This window comes from Ovis canadensis, chromosome 12, assembly GCF_042477335.2.
Source record: "Ovis canadensis isolate MfBH-ARS-UI-01 breed Bighorn chromosome 12, ARS-UI_OviCan_v2, whole genome shotgun sequence".
NCBI classification, from domain to species: Eukaryota; Metazoa; Chordata; class Mammalia; order Artiodactyla; family Bovidae; genus Ovis; species Ovis canadensis.
The window spans coordinates 89,971,026-89,994,402 of NC_091256.1; the positions used below are offsets into that span (position 1 = coordinate 89,971,026).

A 23,377-nucleotide genomic window follows, 5' to 3' on the forward strand; every position below is an offset into this window, starting at 1 on the left:
CACAGAAGTGACGCTTTTGAACTGTGGTGTTGGAGAAGACTCTTGAGAGTCCCTTGGACTGCGAGGAGATCCAACCAGTCCATCCTAAAGGAGATCAGTCCTGGGTGTTCATTGGAAGGACTGATGCTGAAGCTGAAACTCCAAAACTTTGGCCACCTGATGCAAAGAGCCAACTCATTGGAAAAGACCCTGATGCTGGGAAAGGTTGAAGGCAGGAGGAGAAGGGGACGACAGAGGATGGGATGGTTGGATGGCCTCACCGACTCCATGGACATGAGTTTGAGTGAGCCCTGGGAGTTGGTGACAGACAGGGAGGCCTGGCGTGCTGCAGTCCATGGGGTCGCGAAGAATCAGACTCGTCTGAGTGACTGAACTGAACTGAGCCAGTGGACTGAGGGAATTCCCAAACATAATTTTAAATTGCATGCAAAGCATACATTCTATTGGAGCTTTTGTCCTTTATGCTTTATCTCTTCCATGTTGCCAGACACTTCACATTTATACTTTTCAGTGGTGAATATTTCATCTGATAAATCGCATAATTTTTTCTTTAATGCTCCTTCTGTGGGACACGAGGTATGACTCGTGTGTAGGGAGACCGTCAAAAGAAACACCACACACATCTATCAGATTCTAAAGCAAATTCTTGGACTGAGGGATCCAATCAGAGAACACGAACATTTTCACATCTAGATCACATTTCAACCCAGACTTCGGCTTTGTTCTCAGAAGCATGAGTAATCTGGGTGTTCCTCGAAATGCAGAATGAGTATAAAAACACTGTGGTTTTTGTTTACGTCAAGAAAAGCAGCGGAGAAACAGGAAAGGGGTCAGCCGTATCCAGTGGCTGGTTCACCCAGCTGGGAGTTGATGGGGAGTCGTGGTGCTCTGAGACGGCTTACAAGCTATGTCCTCGGGATACCTTCACTTTCCTTAGCGCTTCCGCAGTAATTATTCATAAAACTCTCCTGTACACCTTCTCTTCCGAAACCGGCTTCAGAGGTGCTGGCTGTATCCCCTGACAGCCAGGACATTACTGCCCTCATCCCCGCAGCCCTGGGCTCTGCCGTGCACGTGCTGACCCGCTCCGCCTCCTGAATGCTAACAACACTGAAGGAGGTCTGAACTCACCATACCTGTGTAAGTCAGACACAATCCTTGCTTTTGCACTCAGCCAATCTTTACTTACCTGCTGATCTGTTCTTTGACAGATCTCTTAGTCAGAACACATTTCAAAGAATGTCAGGAGGTGAGCCCTCCGGGAAGGTCAAGTTCAGACCCTTCCCCTCCCTGAGGTCTAGCCACATGCAACTTGATGGAGCCTGCCCTGCCCAGCCCAGCACCCTGACACACGGCCGCACTCCTTGCTGACTGTTTTGTATGTTTCTACTCTCTAAAGGGCCAATCTCTACACAGGAATATTAAATAAATTTAACTGGAAGAAATTAAGTAAGAAACAGCCGTGGTACGCATCACAAATAGCTCCCTTTGAAGGAGGTGCAGGAAGGGAGTCACAGCATGAGACGAGCGGACTACACATCCCAGAGGAAACACCGGGCCCGCGAGCGCCTCTCCACAAGAGACGTGCAAGCCAAACACAGCTCACCGCGGGAGCCACACAGCGACCCGGGGTGATCAGGAGCCAGCGCTTGGGGAGAGCGGGAAGGAAAGCCCAACAGAAGAGCTGACCTGACAAACAGAAAGCTTTGTCCAGTTGCTTTACAGTTTGCTTGTGGCTTCTAGTTACTACAAGTTGGTCGGTAGTGGGATTCAGCATAAACCATCTTTAAAAGAGTGCACTGAGAGTCCCTAGGAAGGTCTCTAATGCAAGAGCTCTTGGGGAGTTAAGCAAACTTTACACTTTTCTCCAGTCAGCGGACCACTCCACCTAGTTACACATCACCAAGTTCGAGGTAACCTGTCTCCAGCCACGCAGCGTGTTCCACATACGCGATACTCCCACGTGGCTCTGGGTAACTAGTGCACGCTAACAGCTGTGTGAAAAATAAAATGCAGGTGACACGCAGCTCCAGCAAGGACAGAAACTAGAGCAGGCCCCCAGCCATGCTGCACAGGAGTGTTAAGGAGTGCAACACATCAGCTCTGCTGCAGACAGAGGCCGTACACAAGTACGAGTTTCCATCACACTCTTTCATATTCATGTGGTTAGAGAGAACCCATTCAGTATCACGTAACAACCCTAAATGGGGAAAGAATTTGAAAGATAATAGATATGTGTGTATGGAGGGATGGATCACACTGCTCTACACCTGAAGTAACACAACATTGTGAATCAAATGTGCTCCATACAAATAAAACGTTTAAAAAAGACAAAAGAGAGAGAGAGAAAACCACGTCGGTTCACTCTCTTTAATAATCTTTTTTTCCTTCAAAAAGGTACAGGATTCACTGCCATACACAGAACCATCCTACAACTATTCTAGAATTTAGAGAAACTCTGAAGATAGCCTAAGCACGCTGTAATACGTTGTCTCCGTGTGTCTCAGAGGAACGAGGACACACGTCCGACAAAGCCCAGAAGCTGCTGGATTAGCGTAGTAACACAGACCTACCAACAATCACGAAGGTGAATTTATATTCCGCACTAGTGCCAGATGGAACAAACACTATTCCAACTAAATCGTGAGGGTTGAGTTTAAAGAAACTTTGTATTAGCTTATTTTAAGCAGATAGTAATATTCCAACTAGAGCGACCCTGTACCAGTTTCTCTGTAACTTAAGGTCGAAGCTGCTTTTGTTTCTGACAACACTGACGCTTTAGGAAGCTTTGGCCACTTCCTTTTGTTGCCTTCTGCAGAGATTTAATCTCTACATATCAAGTATCGATGTAGACAAATTAGAATGCGCAAGTACACAGAGCCTTGGGGAGAAAGCCACCCACAATCCCATCAGCCAGATGCAACACAGCCAGGCCTTCCAGGCTCTTCTCTATGTGCTTGTTCTTATAAAAAGAACAAAGGAATGATCCTATACTTTATTTTACAGCTCCTTGCTTTTTTTTTTAACAAACTGAATCAATATCGAGCATTCTCCCATTTCTATGAAATCACTTTTTTAAGCGCTGTGCGGCTTACAGGATCTCAGTTCCTTGACCAGGGATTGAACCCAGGTCACGGCAGTGAAAGCGCAGAACCCCCACCGCTAGGCCACCAGGAGCTCCTCACAAAATCACTGTTAATGACTGCACTCTAGAAACAGAGAGGGCTAGTCAGCTTGCCTGTACATCTAGGATGCTTCCATCTCCCACTTACAAACAGTGCTGGGGTGGACATCACTGCCGCATCCACAGTACTCCCACAGAACTCACCCCAGGATTAACTGGTAGCTCAAATGCTCTATGAATATGTTAAGACTTTTGACGTAATTGACCGCCAGCAAAATTATACTAATTTAAACAACTGGCTGTATGGGAAAGTTTAGTCCACTTCAAAGGGATGGGACATTAACGGTGTGTTTAACTTGCATGATGTCTTAAATCAAAACACAGGAAAAACCCATTAACAAAAAATGCCAATAAACCTTCAAAATAATCATGAAAATGCAGAGAAAAAGGACTGAATTTCCCCTTAACCAAAATGGCAACATTCCTCAGGAAGAACTATCTGGAGTTGGTGAGACTGGGCACAAGCTGGGCACTTTCCGACAGTGAAGCTGAGAGAGCACGCACACACGTTTCTGGAGGTGAACTTAGCAGTATCAGAACCTTGAGAATGTTCAAACGCTAACCTATACTTACAGACTCAGTGCAGTAAAGTAATCAGAGACAGGCACAAACAGCTAGACACAAAGGCATTCACAGCTTCATATGTTTCACCGTCACAACAGTGAAAAATTACCAACAACCAGTAACAGGGAAGCAAAAACCAGATGTTTAAAAATACACAGAAAAATACAAAGGACAAAAACTGCACGGGCATAGGGAAAACGGAAACTCGACGAAACGCTGATTAAAAAGTTCTCTAAACGTTGAATGCTTTTTTATTTTTTTAATCTTCCAACTTCTTGGCAATGAACATTTGTTATCTTGATAACCAGAAAAAGCAAAAGAAACATATACATAAACTTTTTTCTTTTGGTAAGGTAAAAATGCTACCAAATCCTCTTTCTGTTCTAGAGTTTTATCTTCTGCCTCCTGGCTCATACTGTTAACGGACTCTGTGCACCTACAGGGTTATAACTTACAATGTGTTTGCTTCTAAATGCTGTCCCATGATCTCTGGAGAGTTCAAGAAAGTGTTTAAAATTTGCTTTTCTTTAGGATGAGATGATTTATATGAGCTTTTAACAGCGTAGTAACTTTGCAATTAAGGCCCACCTATGGCACGTGTGGCAATAAAAGATGTTTTCCTTGCATAAAGACAATGAAGTGTGACAGAAGGTTGGATACAAGGAAGAGAATTAGTTACTTATTCTCTAGCTCACTGCCCTGTGCAGCAGACATCTGGAAACAGAGCAAGGAAAGGGGATTGGGAAGAGGCCTTTGGGGTTATTTGTTTATTCGTTAGAAACACTCAGAAGCTGCCCTGAGATGTTGGCGTAAAACCTAGAGTCACAAACGCCCATTTCTCTCCCTCATTCCCGCTAAGGGATAAGATCCAGGCAGACACAAAAGACACTCCATCATTCAGGGAAGGTATGCTCCTCACTTTCCAGAACACGTTTTTCAAGTTACCAGTTGGGTTTTAGTGGGTCCCCTCCAGTACCTTTTTAAAGATGAAATAAAATATATCAGAGGGCAATAACAAAGATGTGTGTGTATTTGTGTGTGTGTATGTGTGTGCACACTCAGTCATGCCCAACTCTTTGTGACCCTGTGGACTGTCACCCACCAGGCTCCTCGGTCCATGAGATTCACCAAGAATACTGGAGTAGGTGCCATTTCCTCCTCCAGGGCATCTTCCTGACCCAGGGATTGAAGCCAGGTCTCCTGCATTGCAGGCAGATTCTTTACCACTGCCACCTGGGAAGCCCAATACTGAAGACATGTTGCGTGAAAACGGTATCTGCTATCTGACTTGTATTATAGGTGATGGACAGTGCCGTCATGGGGAGAGTTTGAAGGCTGCTTCTATTCTAATGTAGTGGAGAAACAGTGAAGCCAACATTCTCCCCCACCCCTCATCAGACTGAAACCCCAAATGAAATATTCCTGGAAAGTACGAAAAGTAACGTGGGGCAGAAGGATCCCGCAGTTATGCCCTAACCTAACCTGAACCCCAAACCACAGGAAGTGTTGGCAGCTCGGCCACACGGAGCCCTGGTCTGTTTGTTGACACTTGGTTCCCCTGTGACACCGTAATTACACAGCCTGGGGCGCTGCAAACCCCAGGCTCTCTGCGCCCCACTCCTGCCCAGACTGCTCCCTTCAAGGCCTCCCTTTGTGAACTCCAGACGCACAGCCCAGATGGAACTCTCCAGCCCGACCTCCTGCATTCACCGCAACTTCTCTCCCCGCGGCCTCTCAAGAGGAGGCTTTTCCCCATCACTCAACACTCGCGGGGCACCTGCCACGGGCCCGGCCCCGAGGCAGGGACAGAGTGGCTGGCAGGTCCCGTCAGCCTGCGCTGGGCTCCCGCAGGGACACGCGCCTGCCTGTCGGGGGGCAAGGGCAGACTCTGAGAGAGGCAACCACCGCGGGCCGGGAGGGCCCTGCAGGAAGTTTGGGGTTTACCGTAGCCGAGGAGCGACACTGAGTCCTTCTAGAGACAGACTGCAGGCAAAAAGGAGGCTGAAGAGGAAGGCAGTTAGTGGAGAGACCAAGGGACTCTTCTCGGGGCGACTGAGAACCCGGCCGCCTGCTGAAACGGGGAGAATTCGGAAGGATCGGGTTTGGGGGCTGGGGAGGGCTCACCCTTCTTTCTAAAAACTTCCTGAATGCTCCCCTCCTGAAAGGCTGTTTTGGGCCTCAGGGCGTCAGGCTCCGGCCCTGCCCACGTGTCTCCTGGTGGACGTCTCCCAAGCATCTACAGGCCCCAAGGGGAATGCTCTAGAAGGGGCTCCTCTCCTCACCAAGTCCTGCCGTGCTCCTGGAAACCCCTGGATCTGAGGGGCCGCCACCCATGCCCTCGCCCCCCGAGCTCCTAACACCCCGCTCGGCACCATCCGACCGGCCCCCACAGCAAGGTCGGCCTCTGGACTAAACCCCGCTGCCTCGGCCTCCACCTCCCGTTCCATCCCACCCACACCTGCCGCTCTCCTGCCCCAGGGCTCTCCTCTCCCTGCCCATCTGACATCCTCCCCAAGGTGGTTCCGTCCTGCCGCCTGGCCAGGGGGTGCCACCTGCCCCGAGGTCGCGGCTGTGCCCAGGCCTGGCCTCCTTTCCTCGAGGCCACGCTGCCTGCCTGACTCCTCAGCTTCCTGCCTGCCTGACGTCCCTGCCCCCTCCCCCGGAAACTCCCAATCCCCCCTCATCACTCTGGGCTGCTGCCCTCCGTCACTTGACTTTAACTAAGGTCAAGAGGAAGGGCCACGTCTGATTCTTAGCTTCTCCATCAGCTAGCGGTGCCTGGCACACAGTCCGACTGTTACAGGTGATACCATATCTTGAACACTGACATACTTAAAGTGAAGTGATTCTGGAGTTGAAGAGTGAAGTCATCATCTTAGGCCTTTCACCAAATTCACCTAGTCTGTTACATTTGACTGGAAAGGAAACACCGCCCACCATGAAAGGGATGTAAAACTGGCTTCTCACCTACGGGGACTGGCTTCACATGGATCCACTTCTCACCTACGGGGACTGGCTTCACATGGATCCACTATTTTGCTCTCCCCTGCAACCAGGGGCATAAATCTGCAACACCCCTGGCTGGTTAGGATCTACTTGGCAGCACAGAATATCTGAATCATCGACTTGTTAGAAACGTTAAGGTATTTTTCCCTTTTGGGGGGCAATTTTTAATAAAAAGCTAATATTGAAAATCATTCAAAGTGTGTGGCATTAAACCTGCTAGAAAAGACTGATGTCTGTGTTATCGGCATGTTAAAGTGGGAAGTCTCAAAAGTGAGGCCAACCTGTTACACGTAACTATGATATTACTATTCATCTTATACAGGTATCGTAAGCAATTTGTTTTGCTAAAAATTCTGAAGTGTCCTAGTTAAACTAAATCCTTAAGCAATAAAAAGTATGAGCTCCCTCTTAATGAGATAATGACGACAAGGTGCTGGTTTGCATTGAGAAGCATCTATATCCTCCAAGATGAGGTGTTTTATGCCTGACATCCACTCATGTGGAATACTGTAGTCAGACCCCAAATACTAGCATCAAGTTTTGTTTTCCTGTCTACTATTTGTGGGGAAAGATTGAGTGGGAGAGCTGACTATATAATGAGAAGTCCCAGAAAAACCAGTCATCAGATTATAATCACAAGCAGTAAAAAACCACGTGACATTTTTGTTTTTAAAAATATTCTCTATCTTCAGTTTCCCAGTTCATCCTCTAAGCAAGTCCTAAACTAAACAGCTTCAGCAAAGATTCCTCAGTAGACGATAAATCAAAAAATACAGTTAATGTGTAATAAACACTAGTTTCTACTCTTGACTATGTCATTTTCTATTTTCTCTCTAAATTAGTTATTCTGAAAACAAACTGCATGGTATCATTAACAACCTTGATACCATTGTACAACTCCCATTTCTAAGAAAACTGTATTTTCCCTTATCTACTTATTAGTATTTATTAAGTAGGAATGCTGTGGTGAATAACAAGAAGACAAATGTTTCTATAAATTGTTACATTTGGAGGAAACAAACTGCAGAAGGTGGTAATAATCATACTAGGTTTCCTTTATATTCACCACCCAGTGCAGACCACAAAAATAACCCGAACCTTGCAGAGATAGAAAGCAACTTACTGTTTCATGTTCTAAAATGTCCTTTCCTCAAAAAACCTATTCCAGTGTACAAATTGCAACTATTAGCTTCCACTACACACACTGCGAACTGCCAACACACCGCTGAGCACAGCGGCGTCAACACCGCCTCGGTGTGGAACCACACACAGGAATGCACAGAGTCTGTAAGAAAGAAAGGGTAAAGATAGGAACCTTCACTCCTATACATCCACTCAGCCTACTTCTGCCAAGTCAACCTCTTTCAAGTAAGGCCACAGGCCTTACCTGTCACAGAGCAATTTCCTGTCCCTGCTCTGACAGTCACAGCAGTCCCGAGACCCGGGCAGGCACTCATTTCATACTTATGGGGAGAAGTCATCTAGAACAGCTTAGCAGAGGCTCAAAGCCCTGCCTCCAGGAGCTGGCCAAAGAACTCACGCCTCTGGAACCTGGGGCTCGAGCTCTGTCTGTCCGTTCCCTGGAAGCCGGGTGCCAGGCTGGGCAAGGAGCCCTGTGGAAGGTGCAGGGGGTCTGGGCTGAGCTACACTCGCACCGCCGCTCTGCCCTTTCCACCTTCTCTCTGTCCACCAGTAAGATGAGGTGATTATGACCCTGCCTTCCAGGATTGTTGGGAGAATTAAATGAGGCAAAGTATGCCAGCTCTTGCACAAAGTAGGTGTTCAGTAAATGGTAACGCCCCACCACCACAAGCGCCAGTGGAACCTCGGGAGCTGGGTTCTGCAGGACATGTGCTTGGGGTGACAGGGCACACATTAACCGGGCTCCTTTGGGTTAACGCAACTCCAGAATCAGACATTTGGGCCGAGGGAGCACGGTTCCAGGTCACCTATAATAAGCTGCTTCTCCCAAGATGACAGGCCCCCTCCCTGCTCCATGCATGTCCAGAACTGCTGCTGATCTGAAGCAGCGATTTGCACGCCACACGTGAAGGGGTTATCAGATAACACACACAGCTGAAGACTGGGCTTTAAGGGACATTTCCTTTTTAAAGAGAGGCTTGGAACAAAAGGGAGATTAGTTCTCTCTCCCTTCACTAGCTTCTGTTTTGATGCTTTCAATATAAACATGAAATTAACATAAATAAGGAATTTTAGCTAACTACAAATAGATTTATTCTCATTAAAGAAACTAGTCTGATCCCAAACTCCGAATATCACATAATAATCCTAAATCCATCACCATGTGAGCCAGAAATTGTCCAGCATGCACCAGAGTCATTATAGTGCTGAGTCAAATCTCCAGATGCCTCTAATACTCCATCAGCGATTTTAATTTAAAATTTAAGAAGCAGGAAGTTCCTTCAATTAACTAGTATCACTGTCAGCTAAAACAATGAGAGCCAACTGGCTTTAAAACAAGCTTAAAAATGAATCACTGAATCAGGTAGGCCCAAGGAGACTTTTGAGCGAAGCTTCTGGGTAAAAATCGGGCCGTCTTTGACCACACACAGCCCGGTACGCATCTCTTACACAGCGGTTGGTCAGGTCATGTACAGGTTCCAGGAGCTCCCTGGCCTGCTCCCGTCACCTCAATAGAGGCGGCCTGGGCAACCTTCACTGCGGGGCTGTCCAGCGACATCCCTGGTCTCTTTCCACAAGACGCCAGGAGCAGACAGCCTGGCTCCAAGCTGTGACAACCACACCTGTCTCCAGAAACCCCCATTGTCCCCCGGAGGGCAGAACCGCTCCAGGCCGGGAACCATTGCCTCTCCTGTCTCTCCTTGGGTGTCGCAGTGGGCGGGGCGCGGCCTGGCAGGTAAAGGAAGGTCATCAGCTCCAGCCCCTGGGGTGGAGCTCCGCGCACCACTTCACAGACAGGAAGCTCAGGTTCAGGACGATGTCACTTCACTCCCATCCAACTCAGAGCCTCGATGCTAAATCATGTCCAGCTGCCAACTTCCGTCTGGACCTTTCCGTAAGGCCAGAAGGCCCCTGATGAAAGAATGCACAGCGTAGCTGGGCAGAGTTCGAGACAAAAAGGCCCCACCAGACTTAGAATCACCAAAGGGTTTCACCACTTCTACCAAAGGTGCGGCCTCCCCCAGGTCTCTGTTCCTCACCAGGGATGTGGAAAGGGCGGGCCCACCCCCCGCACAAGGTACCCGTGCTGACACCCAGGCGTGTCATCCCCGCGATTTTACACCCCCAAGCAGGACAGCAGCCCCTGTGGCCCCTTCCTCCCCCGGGCTCCCCTCCTGCCTCCGACACCACCCCTGCCAGGCCTCCCTGACTCCCTGCAAGCACACACCCCAGCCCGCAACCTGTGACATGCTCGTTCGCCCCGCCCCCTACTAGAGCTTCAGGGCACTCGGTTCTGTCCTCTGTTCATCTCTAACCACCCAAAACACTGCCTGGCACCCAGGTGTTTGGTGGGTTGACTTTTAAGAACTAAACACATGACTGTAACAGCGGTGGTGAGGAGTGTCTAACTGCGTACCCACGTGTATCAAGTCAAAAGCTAGTACAAAGTTACATGTCAGTTAGGTTCAATTTATTTAAAAGGTGAACAGAGGGAAACCAGAGAAATTCGAGTTAAGGACCTGTGGGATCGGGATGGAGTTTGATTCTCCCATCGAAGGGAAGCCACGGAGAAAGAGTGGGCGCCTCGGTGCAAGTCTCAGGGCAGCGCTCCGCAGACATCCCAGAGGCTCTGGCTCCGCTGCAGCTGCCGACTCGCAGGCCCAGGGTGGGCAGGGCTGAGACGCGGGGGTCTCATGGGCCCAGGTGGCGCCCACGGCGCAGGCCCACTTAGCACAGCCCAGCCCGGGACACCAGACAGGGCACCTGGGCAGGGTCTAAGACGACGCTGCTCCAGAGGCGGCTCGGGGCCACAGAGGACTAGCGTGACCTGCCGTGGAAAGCACACTCGTGCGTGACTCTGTGCCGCCCGCCTTTTGGCTTCAAAGGCCGAGGAGGCGCACAGAGCCTGCACGTCCCAGACTAAACAGCCCCAAGTTTACACGACATCTCGTCCACAATGTAATGACCATCTATGTACATTTTGGTCTTGTCTGGGCAGTAATATACTGGAATCTATAGTATTTAAAAATAGTAGCCTTACTTCCTCATCACCGTAAACACACACCGATGCTGAATGTGTCTCATTCAGGGAGGGAGAGCAAACGCCCTCCTTTCCAGTCGCTGAACGCTGCAGTGATGCTCCAGCATCGCCTGATGGAGCAGGGGACCCGCCAGGTGCAAGAGCAGGCGGTGGCCCTTAGTCCGAGGCAGCAACAATGTAGCCGGGACCAAAGTTAAGATCATCCCCGTCTCCAGCTAACTGAAGTAGGTTTGCCTCTGAGAGCCTCTGTAACAGGAGAACACTCCATTTAGTTTTATTACAAAACGCAACTTAAAGTAAGCAAAGTGCAACTATCAAAACGTCTTTTTAAAAAATTACTCCTAATTTAAAATCAAGTGATGCTACATTTTAGAAAAAAATGACTAAAACTCATATTATTCACGGATTAATAAGTTTCAGCTAACCAAGACGTTTGATAGAAAAAAAATGACAGGAATCACAGAATTTTTAAGATACCCACTTCTGAAGTGCAAACCAAGTTTATGATTTCTTGGTTCTAATCAAACACCCAATAGTGATTATTTCTAAAAGATAACTCGTTTCTCATGTTACTCTCTTCGGTTGTTTAACTTTTACCTTCCGACAGATATTTCTAAAAATGCACTGCAATTTTATCAAGTGAAAACTTTCAGTTTTCTTCACAAAAAGATCTTTAACTCACATTTTACCATCAGCCTGACTGGTGCCACCCAACACCTGCGGGTCCCCTGAAAGATCTCAAGTGGCTGTTCTTGAAACACAGGCAGAAACCGTACAGAAACAAAGAATTTCAAACACAGGTGAAGCTCAATTTTCTAGGCATGTTGATCAGAAATGGGTTTTTTCCAAAGCCCAAGTCAAGCTGGGTTCAGGTAGGCAGTGGTTGCTCCCTCTTGACAGGCTAAACTTTCTTCCCCTGTCTTCAGAATCTCAAAAGAGCTCTGAACATATTAATCTTATTTATTGCTGAGCTACGTCCCCACCATCTGTTCCTGCTGGTATTTCATCAGAAAATTCTTTTTTTCTTTAAGGAATATATTCAGCCTCAGTAATTTGTGTTCTGAGTACAAAACATACAGTACATGGCGGGCACGGAGTACTGAGAATAAATTTGATTACCTAAATAACTGTTTACACCTGGCTTTTAAACAAAATCATTAACGGAAACATGAAAGAAAATTCTACAAATATTTTAAACTTCTTTTCTCATATTCAGTTGCCAAGACTCCAACTGACATCTCAGCACTGAGCGTTTTTAACCCACAGCGCTTTCAGGCCATTCAAACGCTTCCGTCTTTTAGCTCCCGATGGAGTGCTGGCTCAGCTGGGTGGACTGACTGAATATAATCCAGCAGGATCACTTCTTGTTAAATATGAAACACGCACACAACCTGTCCTCCTTTCCACACGTCATTTACACTAGCATCATTGGCAAAAATACTATCATGTCATCAACAGTCCTCTCCTCTCCTTGCCAAATGCCCATTTCAGAGGTTTAGTAAAACTCAGAGTGAACAAAATGAAAAGCTGTAATTTTCTTATTCATCCTATCAGTCTTCTATAAAAAGAAAATTTCCCCCAATCTTATTTTGTCTCCATAATGCACTCCTGTGTCTCACCGGCAGGAACCCACAGGAACCCACGTCAGCTTACCACTGCTGCCCGTCTTCCCAAGCTGTCTCACTCAGCCCTTCAGGGACCTTCAACGACAGGACCAGGGGAATCGACCTTTAATACCAACCTCCCGGATCCCTCCTCCCTCTTTCCTTTACACTACCGCCCTTCCTTTCTTTTCAAAGACGAATCTGCCAAAACAGCTCTAATACTCTGAACACGCTACACTCTGTTCAGCATTTATAGGTTTCTTATATTCACATAAATCCTCACACAGAGTAAACTATGTTAAACCTAGTCATAGCCTGACTATGTTCCTTACTAAAAATTTAGCAATTTAAAATGTTAGCGAGAAATGGGCTCAGATTTTTCCAAACTTTAAAAGGTCAGCTAAATTACCAACACCTCTAAGAAAAACACACAGCTAACTATTCCACATGTGACTGAGAATAGAAACACCTACAATATCTTAGTGGACTTCATTAAAAACAAGCTAAACGTCTGTGACTTCTGCAGGACTGTCTCCCGAATCCAGAGGAATAAAATCCCACAGTAACTCACCTCACAAACACAACCCTTAACAGTATTAACCCGATTTCAAGACGTTCATTGAAGGTCTACTTATAGCAAAAGTGGAAAGTAGTACAAGACCAAGGGTTTTTAATGTAATCACTAACAGGCACTTTTATTGTTTGGGCCACTAAGTAAGAGAGGGCACCTTCAGAAAGGATTTTTCCAGTCTTGCTCTCAAGGTCAAGGTTGTCTACCAGAGACCCAGAAGGATACCCACTTACAGCTCTCACTGCCCTCCATAAAGAAGGAACTCTCAGATGTTTGCACTTGGCTTTCTTGTAGGGAAGAGCCTAGTTTACGCACAACCAAACATAAAACAGTTAAATTGCTGATCCTGTCATTCAGTTTTGCAATCCACTCCTTACAGAAAAAAAGACAACCTAAAGTATCACTTTCAGACTTAAAAATCTGCATCCCCAAAATCAAAACCAAAACTTTAGCTCCCAACTAAAATTAATTTTCCAATAGATAAAGCTTATAAAACAAGCTTCTTATTCAAACTAGAAAGAACGGGCGAGCCATCACAAGTTAAAATTAAACATCATTTTGCAATGCAAACCTTAAAAAATATTAATTAGGGGGTTCCCAACTTTTTACAATCACACTTTTCCATTGTCATAACTAACTAGGCCCTTATATACTGTACTTGTCATTTTTTCTTTCGTAGGTTGGGAAGGGCGACTCAAGAGCTTTTAGCTTCTAAATTCTGTGCATATTCACTTCACCACATGTAACAGTAATTTTGACTCTAATCGTTTTGATGAGAAAGTCACTTAAAATTCTCACCAACCAATGGAAGCGATGGGATTTTGAGTTACTAAAGCAAAGATAACAATACATAAACACAAAGATTAGCCATCTTTTTCCTAGTTGGGAATGTAAACAGAAGTTCACCGCGGTTGTCTGTTATTTATTAATTGCCCCACAATGAACTACAGTTCATACCAAGTACCCAAGGAAGCCTAAACTGAAAATCACAAAAGAGCTGCGTTTTCCCGTCAGAGATCCTGTTACCCTTCTGACCACTTTCTCTCCAGGACCCCTGACAGTGCTGGGCTGTCCTACACTCCTTATTTCCCCTTCAAATCCTGTTCTTTCTCGCCTCCATTCTAAGAGATCCCTACCTCTCTCCCTGAACACACGACCTCTGCCCGCTTCTCCAAAACAGGCAGCACATTTTCCCCCTGTGGAGTATAAGGTCCAAATCATTATTTTTTCTGTGGCTATTCATCTACATTTCCCAAGAAGATACCTATTTCAACACAAAACATGCTTTACAAGGCTTTTATCTTGCACAGTGTATTTCAACCCAGCTAGACACTCAGGCTACCTGAGGTACAGGCTTCATGTTATTAAAAACTCACAACTATTCCTTCCAGACAGACAGACTGTGGGCTTTCATTGTGGCCAATACGCTTACGCGGGAAGCTACTTCCGTGCGAGTGAAGGCCGAGGTAGCTGGCTGCAGTTCCTGCGCACTGTGGGCACATTTCTTTGTTGATGGAAAAGACTGAACTACTGTCAAGCCTAGCATCTCGATGGTACTTATTATCAGAGGAGAAACTGCAAAGAATTATCAATTCTATTCATTATTTGACCAGCTTACCATAAATCTCTATGGCTTTGTGTAACCTGAATGTATTCCATAAATGCTAAGTAACAGATAAAAGAAATTATAATATTGAAAACCACTATTCCATGCTTTTAAAGTATTGCCTGTTATTTATACAACAAAAGTTCAATGTTTAAACAGCCTTCTAAAGAAAGGATCTTTAACCTGAATTTTTTTTTTACCATTACCAGGTTTTGGTGGGGGGCAGTTCTTGTAAATTTTCATGCGCAAATATATTTCTGCTAATGCAGGGGGTGGGGAGACATCCAATCTATAATGAGCTGCCCAGAGTCCATGACCCGAGAAATGCAACACAACTCTTCCCAAAGGTTCACAAAGAATTTAAATAGAATCTGCTAAGTTATACTCACACAGTCAATACTTTTTGAAAAAGGAAGAGAGGTAAAAACAAAGCAGATATAATCTGAAAAATGCATGCCCTCTTTATGGTAATCATCTCTTTTAAAACTATAATCTCAGAGAATTTGAGGGCTTTTGTAGATTTTTTTTTTTTTTTTTTGATCAAGGGTTAAGGACATCAGAATTCCCAGATGCTGTCTTCATGCTCATGTGCATTTTAAGTGGTAATTAAGGAGACAGAAAAGTGACAAGTGGAAACTGAAACAACACTGTTGCTCCAAATCTATCAGAAACCCTCTATCCCACTGTAGAAAGCACAGCAGGCCGGCAGGCCACCTCGGGCCTGTCCTTGTGAACACCAGACGGCCAACGCCTGCGGGCCACAGCCGCGCCACCCCACACGATGGCGCGAGGCTGGGAGCAGAGCGCTGACGGGGCCTCGCATCGCGCTCCCCAGGTGCGCTCCTGTCACGTGTCGCAGAGCGCACACAGACCACAGAACCGGGAAAACGGCAGTCTTCAGACGCAGGTCACTCTAGAAGCGGAACCCTGTAGTCCAGCAGTGAACTCTTCTCTGAGGGAAATTCTCCAGTGCTGCAAGAACTTAGGGATTCAGAAGCTAAGAACTGTGTGTCCTCAGGAGGCTGGGCTGCTCCCAGTTCAGGCTTGAATGCTACTATGACAGGTTAACTACAGAATCAGACACCAGAGATGAACCAAAACTTACGCCTCTCTCCTCTGATGACCGTAATACAGAAAAACTATCTGAGGTAGAAATATTTGTAAAAAACTTTAAAAAACTGCACAAGTTCCCCCCCCCTCCGCCACCATTTTTTTTTGTTTTCATTATTGAATAAGATTACCTTACAAATCACTAACAGGCAACTGCCAAATTATGGTAGACCTTATCTTGAATTCACAGCAGCAAAATCCAAATTCAAAGCATATTTCCCTACTTCATACCCTAATATGTGAGGAGTAAAACCTTAATTTAAAAATTGTCATACTCAGATACAGACATTCCATGCAAAGGATAAAGAAGGGGGAGGGACAGTAGATGAACGAAATTAACGCTAAGGTTAATTCATATTAAGGTTAATCTAGAACAGAGCAATAAGTCACCGGTGCAGAAGACATCACAAGTTGGATTTTGACACAGAATCAGTGAGATTTCACTTAGTGCTCTTGTTCAAGAAAATGACCAAACCTAGGGAATAATCTTGGCAAAGAAAAAAACAAATTTACTTTCCCTAATTAAATGGCTCCACAAGTAGCCTCTCTACAGAGAAATCCACGTTTATGCTTAACACGAATATATCATTTCTCTACATAGTATCATATATGGAAAAAGCAAAGCTTCAAACGCCTATTCTACCCTCTGAATTTCAAAGCATAATTTTTCTCACAGGTTTTACACACACCTACAATGTTTCTCTTTCATCTTTAACCTTAACACACACACTTTCAAACCTTTTCTGCATCCCCAGTATATACATGTCTTGGCTCTCTCCAGTATCTAGACTCACAACTTCTTGAAATGAAACACTGTTAAACTACGATTTAACAATGTTTTCTTTCCTACTAAAAATGCTCAGGGCCACTTTTGTATCCTACTGTTCTTTTATTACAATCTTCTGGAGTTAAAAAGGATGCACCTAGAACCCAAAGATACTGGAATCTGATTTAAAATGAAACCTCAGTAAGTCATCTCCGTGGAATAATATTTGGGATGGCTAACCGCATTTCCACGTTCTAACTGCCATACTATTTAAGTTCCTATTGTTGCATACGCCTCAAATTGAAGAAAATACTCAAAACAATTTTCAAGTAAAATAAAACCTAGAAACATGAAACACTCAAGTTAAAAACACAGACATAAAATTCCAGTCCCTAAACTGCAGGTTGTATTACTGACATGAATATTTTATGAAATGTATTGAAAAGAAAAACCTGAAAAATGTGACTGGACATTAAGTGATATCTCCTTTCTTCGATTTTGTGAGTAACAGGTCTTTTATTGGTAGTAAACTAGAGCAAACAATCAGAATAGTACATAAGGAGTATTCAGTACACACAATAAAAGGTAAAGGAATTCAAAACCTGTATAGAACAAAACACTGGAGGAAAAAGTCATACAGCTCAAGAGGTACGGTGGGAAAGGTCCTCTCCACCCTCTGCTTGCAGCTGGCACTCTGCGCCCGACAGGACTGACAGCGCTTACCAAGACAGCACAGACCTTTAGTGCTGAGTGTATTTAAGAGGATTAAACACGTTTTCTAAGAATCTTGCAATGACAAATAAGTGACCCTTTCGCTGGTAAAGCAGACCTTTAAAAGAGGAAAGTGGGGATAGGAAATTAACTATTTTGTAACCATTTTAAATAATTTCTCATTTTCCAAACACTGCTTTCATAACAGAAGTGTTTTACACTTGCACAATATTAATTACTTTATTATACATGGAAGCCTGTGGTAGGCTCATTACACAATAAGACTGCAAACAGCCAGTGGTACTTTTCTGACGTCAGAAGAGTACATAAGACTGAAACATCACCAAAAGTACATAAAAAACTCATCAGCATAAACATCAAAGTACATTAAAAATATAATCAGGAAAAAAATACAACTGCTAAAAAGTGGTTTAGAGCAGAGCCACTGTCTACCAGTGGCCTCAAATGGCAATTAGCGTTCAAAGCAAGTTTGGATGACTTTACAGGACCCTTCTACAATACTGACTAACGCACCCTTTTAACATGTACACTACACAGGCTGCAATTTCACAAAGAGGTGCTGACGTCGCTCCTTACTAAAGGAGATACTCTTAACCCTCACACTGGCTCTGTCACCAGTTGGAATTACCACCTTATTTGTATCCACAGCTCTGAGCATGTGGGGCTTTATTATACATGGACATCTGTGTGGGCTGTTTTTTAAAAAGGGGGAGGGGGTGTCTGACCTATTGTTTGGTGTTTGGATGCCATAAGGCATGGGAAACGCACGACGGATCATGCATTGGAATGTGAATTATTTTAAGATTAAAACTGTTCAGACAGGGAGAAGAGGGGACCAGGAAGGCCTAGAACTCTTAAGAGAGGACAGGTTAAGAACCAAAATAACATAAACTCCCCCAGAAGTGTGGGTGACGTAATAACAGAGACAGAGAACAATGTTTTTAGGCCATGTATAAATACCACACACCCCAAACCTCAAAGAATTATGTAATTCCAACTTGGGTTCTAATACTGGAACCAACCAACCACGTGGGTTTTAACACTGTGCCCATCAGCTCTGGATGGAGTCACAGCCTTCTTACAGCTGGGATAAGGAGAGGGTGCTTTTTCTTTTCCTTCTCTTATTAAAGCTATCATTCCAGGCTTTGATCAAAGATCCAAGAATATTTGTTCTACCAGGCTGGAATGAATGTGGTTTGGAAGATCAGAGTACATTTAAAAGCTGCAACAAAATATAGGTAGCCAACATCTCAGAATTTTGGATCAGCCCAGATGGAGACAGCAAATTGAAATGTTTTCGATCCCTTAAATGATGAAACGTATATCACATCAGCCCAGATAGAGCAATTTGAAATGTTTTCGATCCCTTACTTATGTGATGAAATGTACTATCATACTATCTGTAAATTGGATATTCCATTACAGTGATAACGTACAGAATTCCCATGCGTTATTACACTTTCCTGAGAGTAAAGCAATTAGAATAACCTTAATCCTAGCAACAAAGTTTTTTTTTTTCGTGGTTTTTTGTTTTGTTTTGTTTTTTTGTATGATTTTTTTTTCTTTTTTTTTGCATTTAAAACTTTTGGGCTATTCCCTGACAATCTATACATGTAAATTTGATTGCTAAACATTGTCACTTCGAATGTCAAACTATTTTAATCTATTGATTTTGATTAAAAATCATAATACAAACAGAGCTAAAATCACGCTAACAAAATAAACTAAATATGAAAAGTTGCATTGAAAGGGCATTACATTATTCTTAATAGGATCGTGTAGAAACATTCCAATGGCAGTGTTCTCAAAATAAAACAGAATTACATTAGAAGACCTCCAGCCTGGTCACTCCTGGGACCTTACCTGTAACTCTGGCTGGTAGGGGTCTTTACTCTGGTACTACATGGCTCGCTAACATCAGACATCATGTTTGTATACCCTGAGAAATCTGACACTGAAGTCCTTGCTCTATGGTCCACTTCTCCATTAGAGTTAGTGATAAAGGTCATTGGCACCCTGCTGCCCGACTTGAACTGAGAACCAAACGCTTGTGCGAAGTTCTCAATCTGGTACGTTGTTCTAGGCTCCACGTCTTTCTGAGGATCTATCTGGCTAGCTAACTCCTGAGATGGAATCTGAAAGCTTGCTGAGGACTCTAAGTTTTTCTGCTGTTCCTTCTGGCTAGTCAGTTTCTGAGATGAGGATTGGAAGGCTGACGACGTCTCTAAATTCTTCTGAGAATCTATCAGGTCGTCCAGCTCCTGGGAAGGTGTCAACTGCTGATGTGTGGCATCCAAAGCGGATAAATAAAGACCTGGCTGAGACCCAAACAACATCCCAAAAGGAGGCTTTGGCAATGAAGATGGCAACACTGAGGTAACAGACTGGCCGAAACCACACTCCAAAGGAGATGTAGTGTATATCTGTTTTTCTGGGAATAAAGTGTGGTTGTGGAGAGGTGAAGACAGGCTGACAAACTGGAAACCGTGTCCCAGAGTAAAACCTGCATTCGTGGATTTTTCAAAAGCCTGTTGGAGGTATTTGGAGTATTCTTGCAACATGCTCGCCTTGTCATTTGAAGGAGTTTGGGTGCCGGGGCTCAAATTTCCCTCCTGAACCAGTTCCGAGTGTTCTCCTGAGGCGTGCAGATCCACCCGTGGCTCCGCTATGCTGAAGGGGTCCTCCTTCTGGCTCTCCGACTTGTTGGAGTACTGATCCAAAATACTCTGTAAAACCTCGTCAGGAATTCCTGACTTGTCATGACAAGACTTAATCTCCGCATTCAGGGCGGAGGAGTCAATAAGGGACAACGGGGCCTCACTGTCCAGAACACCGACGCCCGCGGACTGAATGACGGACTGCTGGGACACCATGTGTCCCACGTTCACGGAAAAGGCACTATTGCTGCTGGCGGTTGGTAGGTATCTTCTTTTCTTTGAGAACTGCATGGCATCATCGTAATTACTGCTTATCTGACCTTGTTTGCCACCTGCACTCTGGAGGAGACTAATGGTCTCCACGCTACTGTTTGACACGATGCCAAGGGAGCTGCTGGGTTTCCCGGACAAGGACTTCTGCCCAACCAGGTCTGGTAACGGTGACACAAAATTCAGGTAGTTCTTATCGGTGCTCTTCCTGCTTCCTTTCTTGAAGATCAGTTTGGGCACCCTTTTCTGGAGTTCGTCTATGCCAGGGCCAACGATGCCTCCACTGGAAGACACTGTCGGCATCTCTACGGAGTAACTCTGCATGTTTATACTGTTGGACAGGTGGGATTCACTCGCTTTCCCCGTCTTGGGCTCCTTGCTCTCAACGGCGAGGCTCTTGGACTTCGCTTTTCTCCTCGAAGAACTGGTATTTCCCTGAGACAACACAGCCAGGCTACCCGCGCTGCTGTGGCCGCCGGAGGACCCAGGTTCCGCGCTGGGCGCCCCCTTGCCCAGGGCCTCCCCGCACGTGCGCCTGTGCTTCAGCAGCCGGTCAGTCCTGGAGAAGTACTGCTGGCAAGTGTCGCATCTGTATGGCTTTTCTCCGCTGTGCGTGCGCTTGTGTCTCTCCATGTGGTACTTCTGGATGAACTTCATGCTGCACTGGTCGCAGCCGAAGGGCTTCTCGCGGCTGTGGATCTTCTCGTGCCGCTGCAGCAGGTACTTCTGGATGAAGCCCATGCTGCACTGGCCGCACTGGAAGGGCCGCTCGCCCGTGTGGATGAGGACGTGCCGGCGCAGGTGGTAGGAGCTGCGGAACGCCGCGCTGCAGTGGTCGCAGACGTGGGGCTTCTGGCTCGGGGACAGCACGGAGCCCTCCCCGTCCCCCGCCGGCGGCGGCTTGGAAGAGGCGCCCGGCTTCCTCTTGGCTTTGATTCCCTGAGATTCTGGCTTTGGCCTCTTGGCCTTCTTGACGCTCGCGTCCGGCTTGGGCTCCTCGGGGCCGCGGGGGTCGTCAGTCCGGCCGAGCAGCACGTCGCGCGGGTGCGGGTGCGGGTGCGGGGCGGGCGGCGGCGGGTGCAGGGCGCTCAGGTCCTGGATGACGCCCGCGCCGCCCCCATCCCCGCCGCCCAGCCCCGAAGCCCGCTCGTCGGCCCCCGCGAACAGCCCCCCGTAGTGGGGGTGGGGGGCGCCCGGCGGCTCGTCGGGGTCGGCCGGCTTCTCCTGCTTGATGCTGACCAGCGACTGCAGGAAGCCCCAGGAGGTCCTCTGCGCCGGGAAGGCCGCGCCGGGCGCCGCCGGCTCCTTCTTGAAAGTCACGTCCGGGGCGGGCGCCGGGGGGGGCTCGGCGGCCGGGGCCGCGGCCGGGGCGGCGGCCAGCACGCACTGCGGGGGAGGGGCGGCCGCGCCCGCCGGCCGCGCGAAGCTGGCGACCGGGGGCAGCCGGTGGTTGAACATCACCATGCCCGGCGGGAAGCTGGGCTCCATCTCCGCCCGCCCGCCGCTGCCCGCGCCGCCGCCGCCGCCGCTCAGGAACGCGCTGCCGACTTTCATGCCCCGGAGCAGGCCTGGCTGAGGAGAGGAGAGAGGAGTGGGCCGGCCGCCGGCCGCGGCGCCCCCGCCCGCCCGCCGCCGCCGCCGCCCGCGCCCCCGGCCCGCGCCCGCCCGCCGCCGCCGCCGCCGCCCGCGCCCGCGCCCCGCACTTACGGGTCCCGCCGCCGCCGCCGCCGCCGCCGCCGCCTCCGGTTAATAAAAATAACGCCGTCCTCTCCACAATGGAATTAAAAGCCTGCGCGGCACTGCGCAGCCGCGGCGCGGAGCCTGCCGGGAGCTCGGCGACCCGGCCCGAGGGCCGCGGCGCCGGCCACCGCGCCTGCGCGGCGGCTTCCGCCCGGCCGCCTGTCAATCACGCGGGCGGTTGGGCGGAGGGAGCCCCCCGGGAGGGGAGGCCCGCGGCGGCAGGGCGCGATTGGTGGGGACGCGCGCGCCGTGCGGGCTGCGGGCTGTGCGGCTGCGCGGCGGCGGCGGAAGGCCGGAGGGGACGCGAGGCTGCGCGCGGCGGGGTCGGCCTCTCCTGTCTCTGCGGCTTGCGGGCCGGCTGTCGCAGCCGAACCCCGGCTCCGACCCGGGGAAGGCTCGGGGCGCCGTGGGTTCTGCCTGCCTTGCAGGGGGCGTCCAGTGCTCGGGGTCCGAGACGGGGCGCTTACGGCGCCCCTCCTGGGCTGGCACACTCTTTGATAATGGGCGCGGACCCTCTGCATTTGTGGGAGGGGTCCGCTTTGAAACCGCAGCGGAGAGAGGTACAGTTGCAAAAAAGGAAAAAAAAAATTGTCTTACTGCCAACCTACCTGAAGGCGACGGGAAGAGGAGACCGCGTGTAATCCAGGAGCGGCAACCTTGTAAAACACGCCCACACACACACTTCATCGTCATCAGATGTGTTTTAAATGCCCGCATACCTTCGCAGCCTGTCTAATGAGTCTGCCGGCCCTGTTGAGTTGCTGCCTGGCGGTCTGTGTTATTTACGGAAAATGGACCGCCAGGCCCCTCTAACAGCCCTCCTCCGATCCACTCTCCCTTCCCTAGTAAAGGATACTGAGAAACGCGGGCAAAATCACTATAATATGTTTTCTTAAGAGAAAATCACAAAGCGAAATCATGAAATCACAGATCAACAAAAATCGAACAAATATATATTCATTGCCTAATATACACACAAGGAAGGCACTCACATTCATGTAAAGCACGCAGAAATTTAAGACAGCAACTTTCTTAACCAAGACTATGTAAATCCCAGATTTTTTTTTTTTCCCAAAGAAAAACCAGCCCTATGACAATAATTTCTTTCCATGGCACGTTTTAATAATGAAATTACAAGTCCATTGCTTCACTAGTCCATTGAAATTACTAGTCCATTGCTAGTATTTCTAGCCAAATAACTTCTCATGGTTAAGTAAGAAATGACGTCTCATTGAAATTTCCCAATCGGAAACTTAAAAATTATTAGCTTATCCTTATGGCATCCGGTCCCATTACTTCATGGCAAATAGAAGGGGAAAAGTGGAAACAGTGACAGATTTTATTTTCTTGGGCTTCAAAATCGATGCAATGACTGCAGCCATGA

General features: G+C 47.4%; 1 protein-coding gene across 2 annotated transcripts; it reads right to left on the reverse strand.

Annotated features, from left to right (window-relative positions):
- Window positions 1-17,090: 17,090 nt before the first annotated feature.
- On the reverse strand, window positions 17,091-22,154 carry ZNF281 (zinc finger protein 281). Of its 2 annotated transcripts, none has more exons than XM_069544354.1 (2): window positions 21,961-22,154; window positions 17,091-21,825 (listed from the first exon to the last, which is right to left on the reverse strand). In XM_069544354.1, the coding sequence occupies exon 2, from the start codon at window positions 21,805-21,807 to the stop codon at window positions 19,186-19,188; it is 2,622 nt and encodes an 873-aa protein (XP_069400455.1). In that variant the 5' UTR covers window positions 21,808-21,825; window positions 21,961-22,154; the 3' UTR covers window positions 17,091-19,185. The 2 variants fall into 2 exon arrangements, with proteins under 2 accessions (XP_069400455.1, XP_069400456.1); XM_069544355.1 differs by having other exon boundaries at window positions 17,091-21,821; window positions 21,961-22,148.
- Between the last annotated feature and the right edge of the window lie 1,223 nt (window positions 22,155-23,377).

Coding starts and splice junctions, on each gene's coding strand:
- ZNF281 (XM_069544354.1), bottom strand. CDS start 21,807: ATGAAAGTCGGCAGCGCGTTCCTGAGCGGCGGCGGCGGCGGCGCGGGC.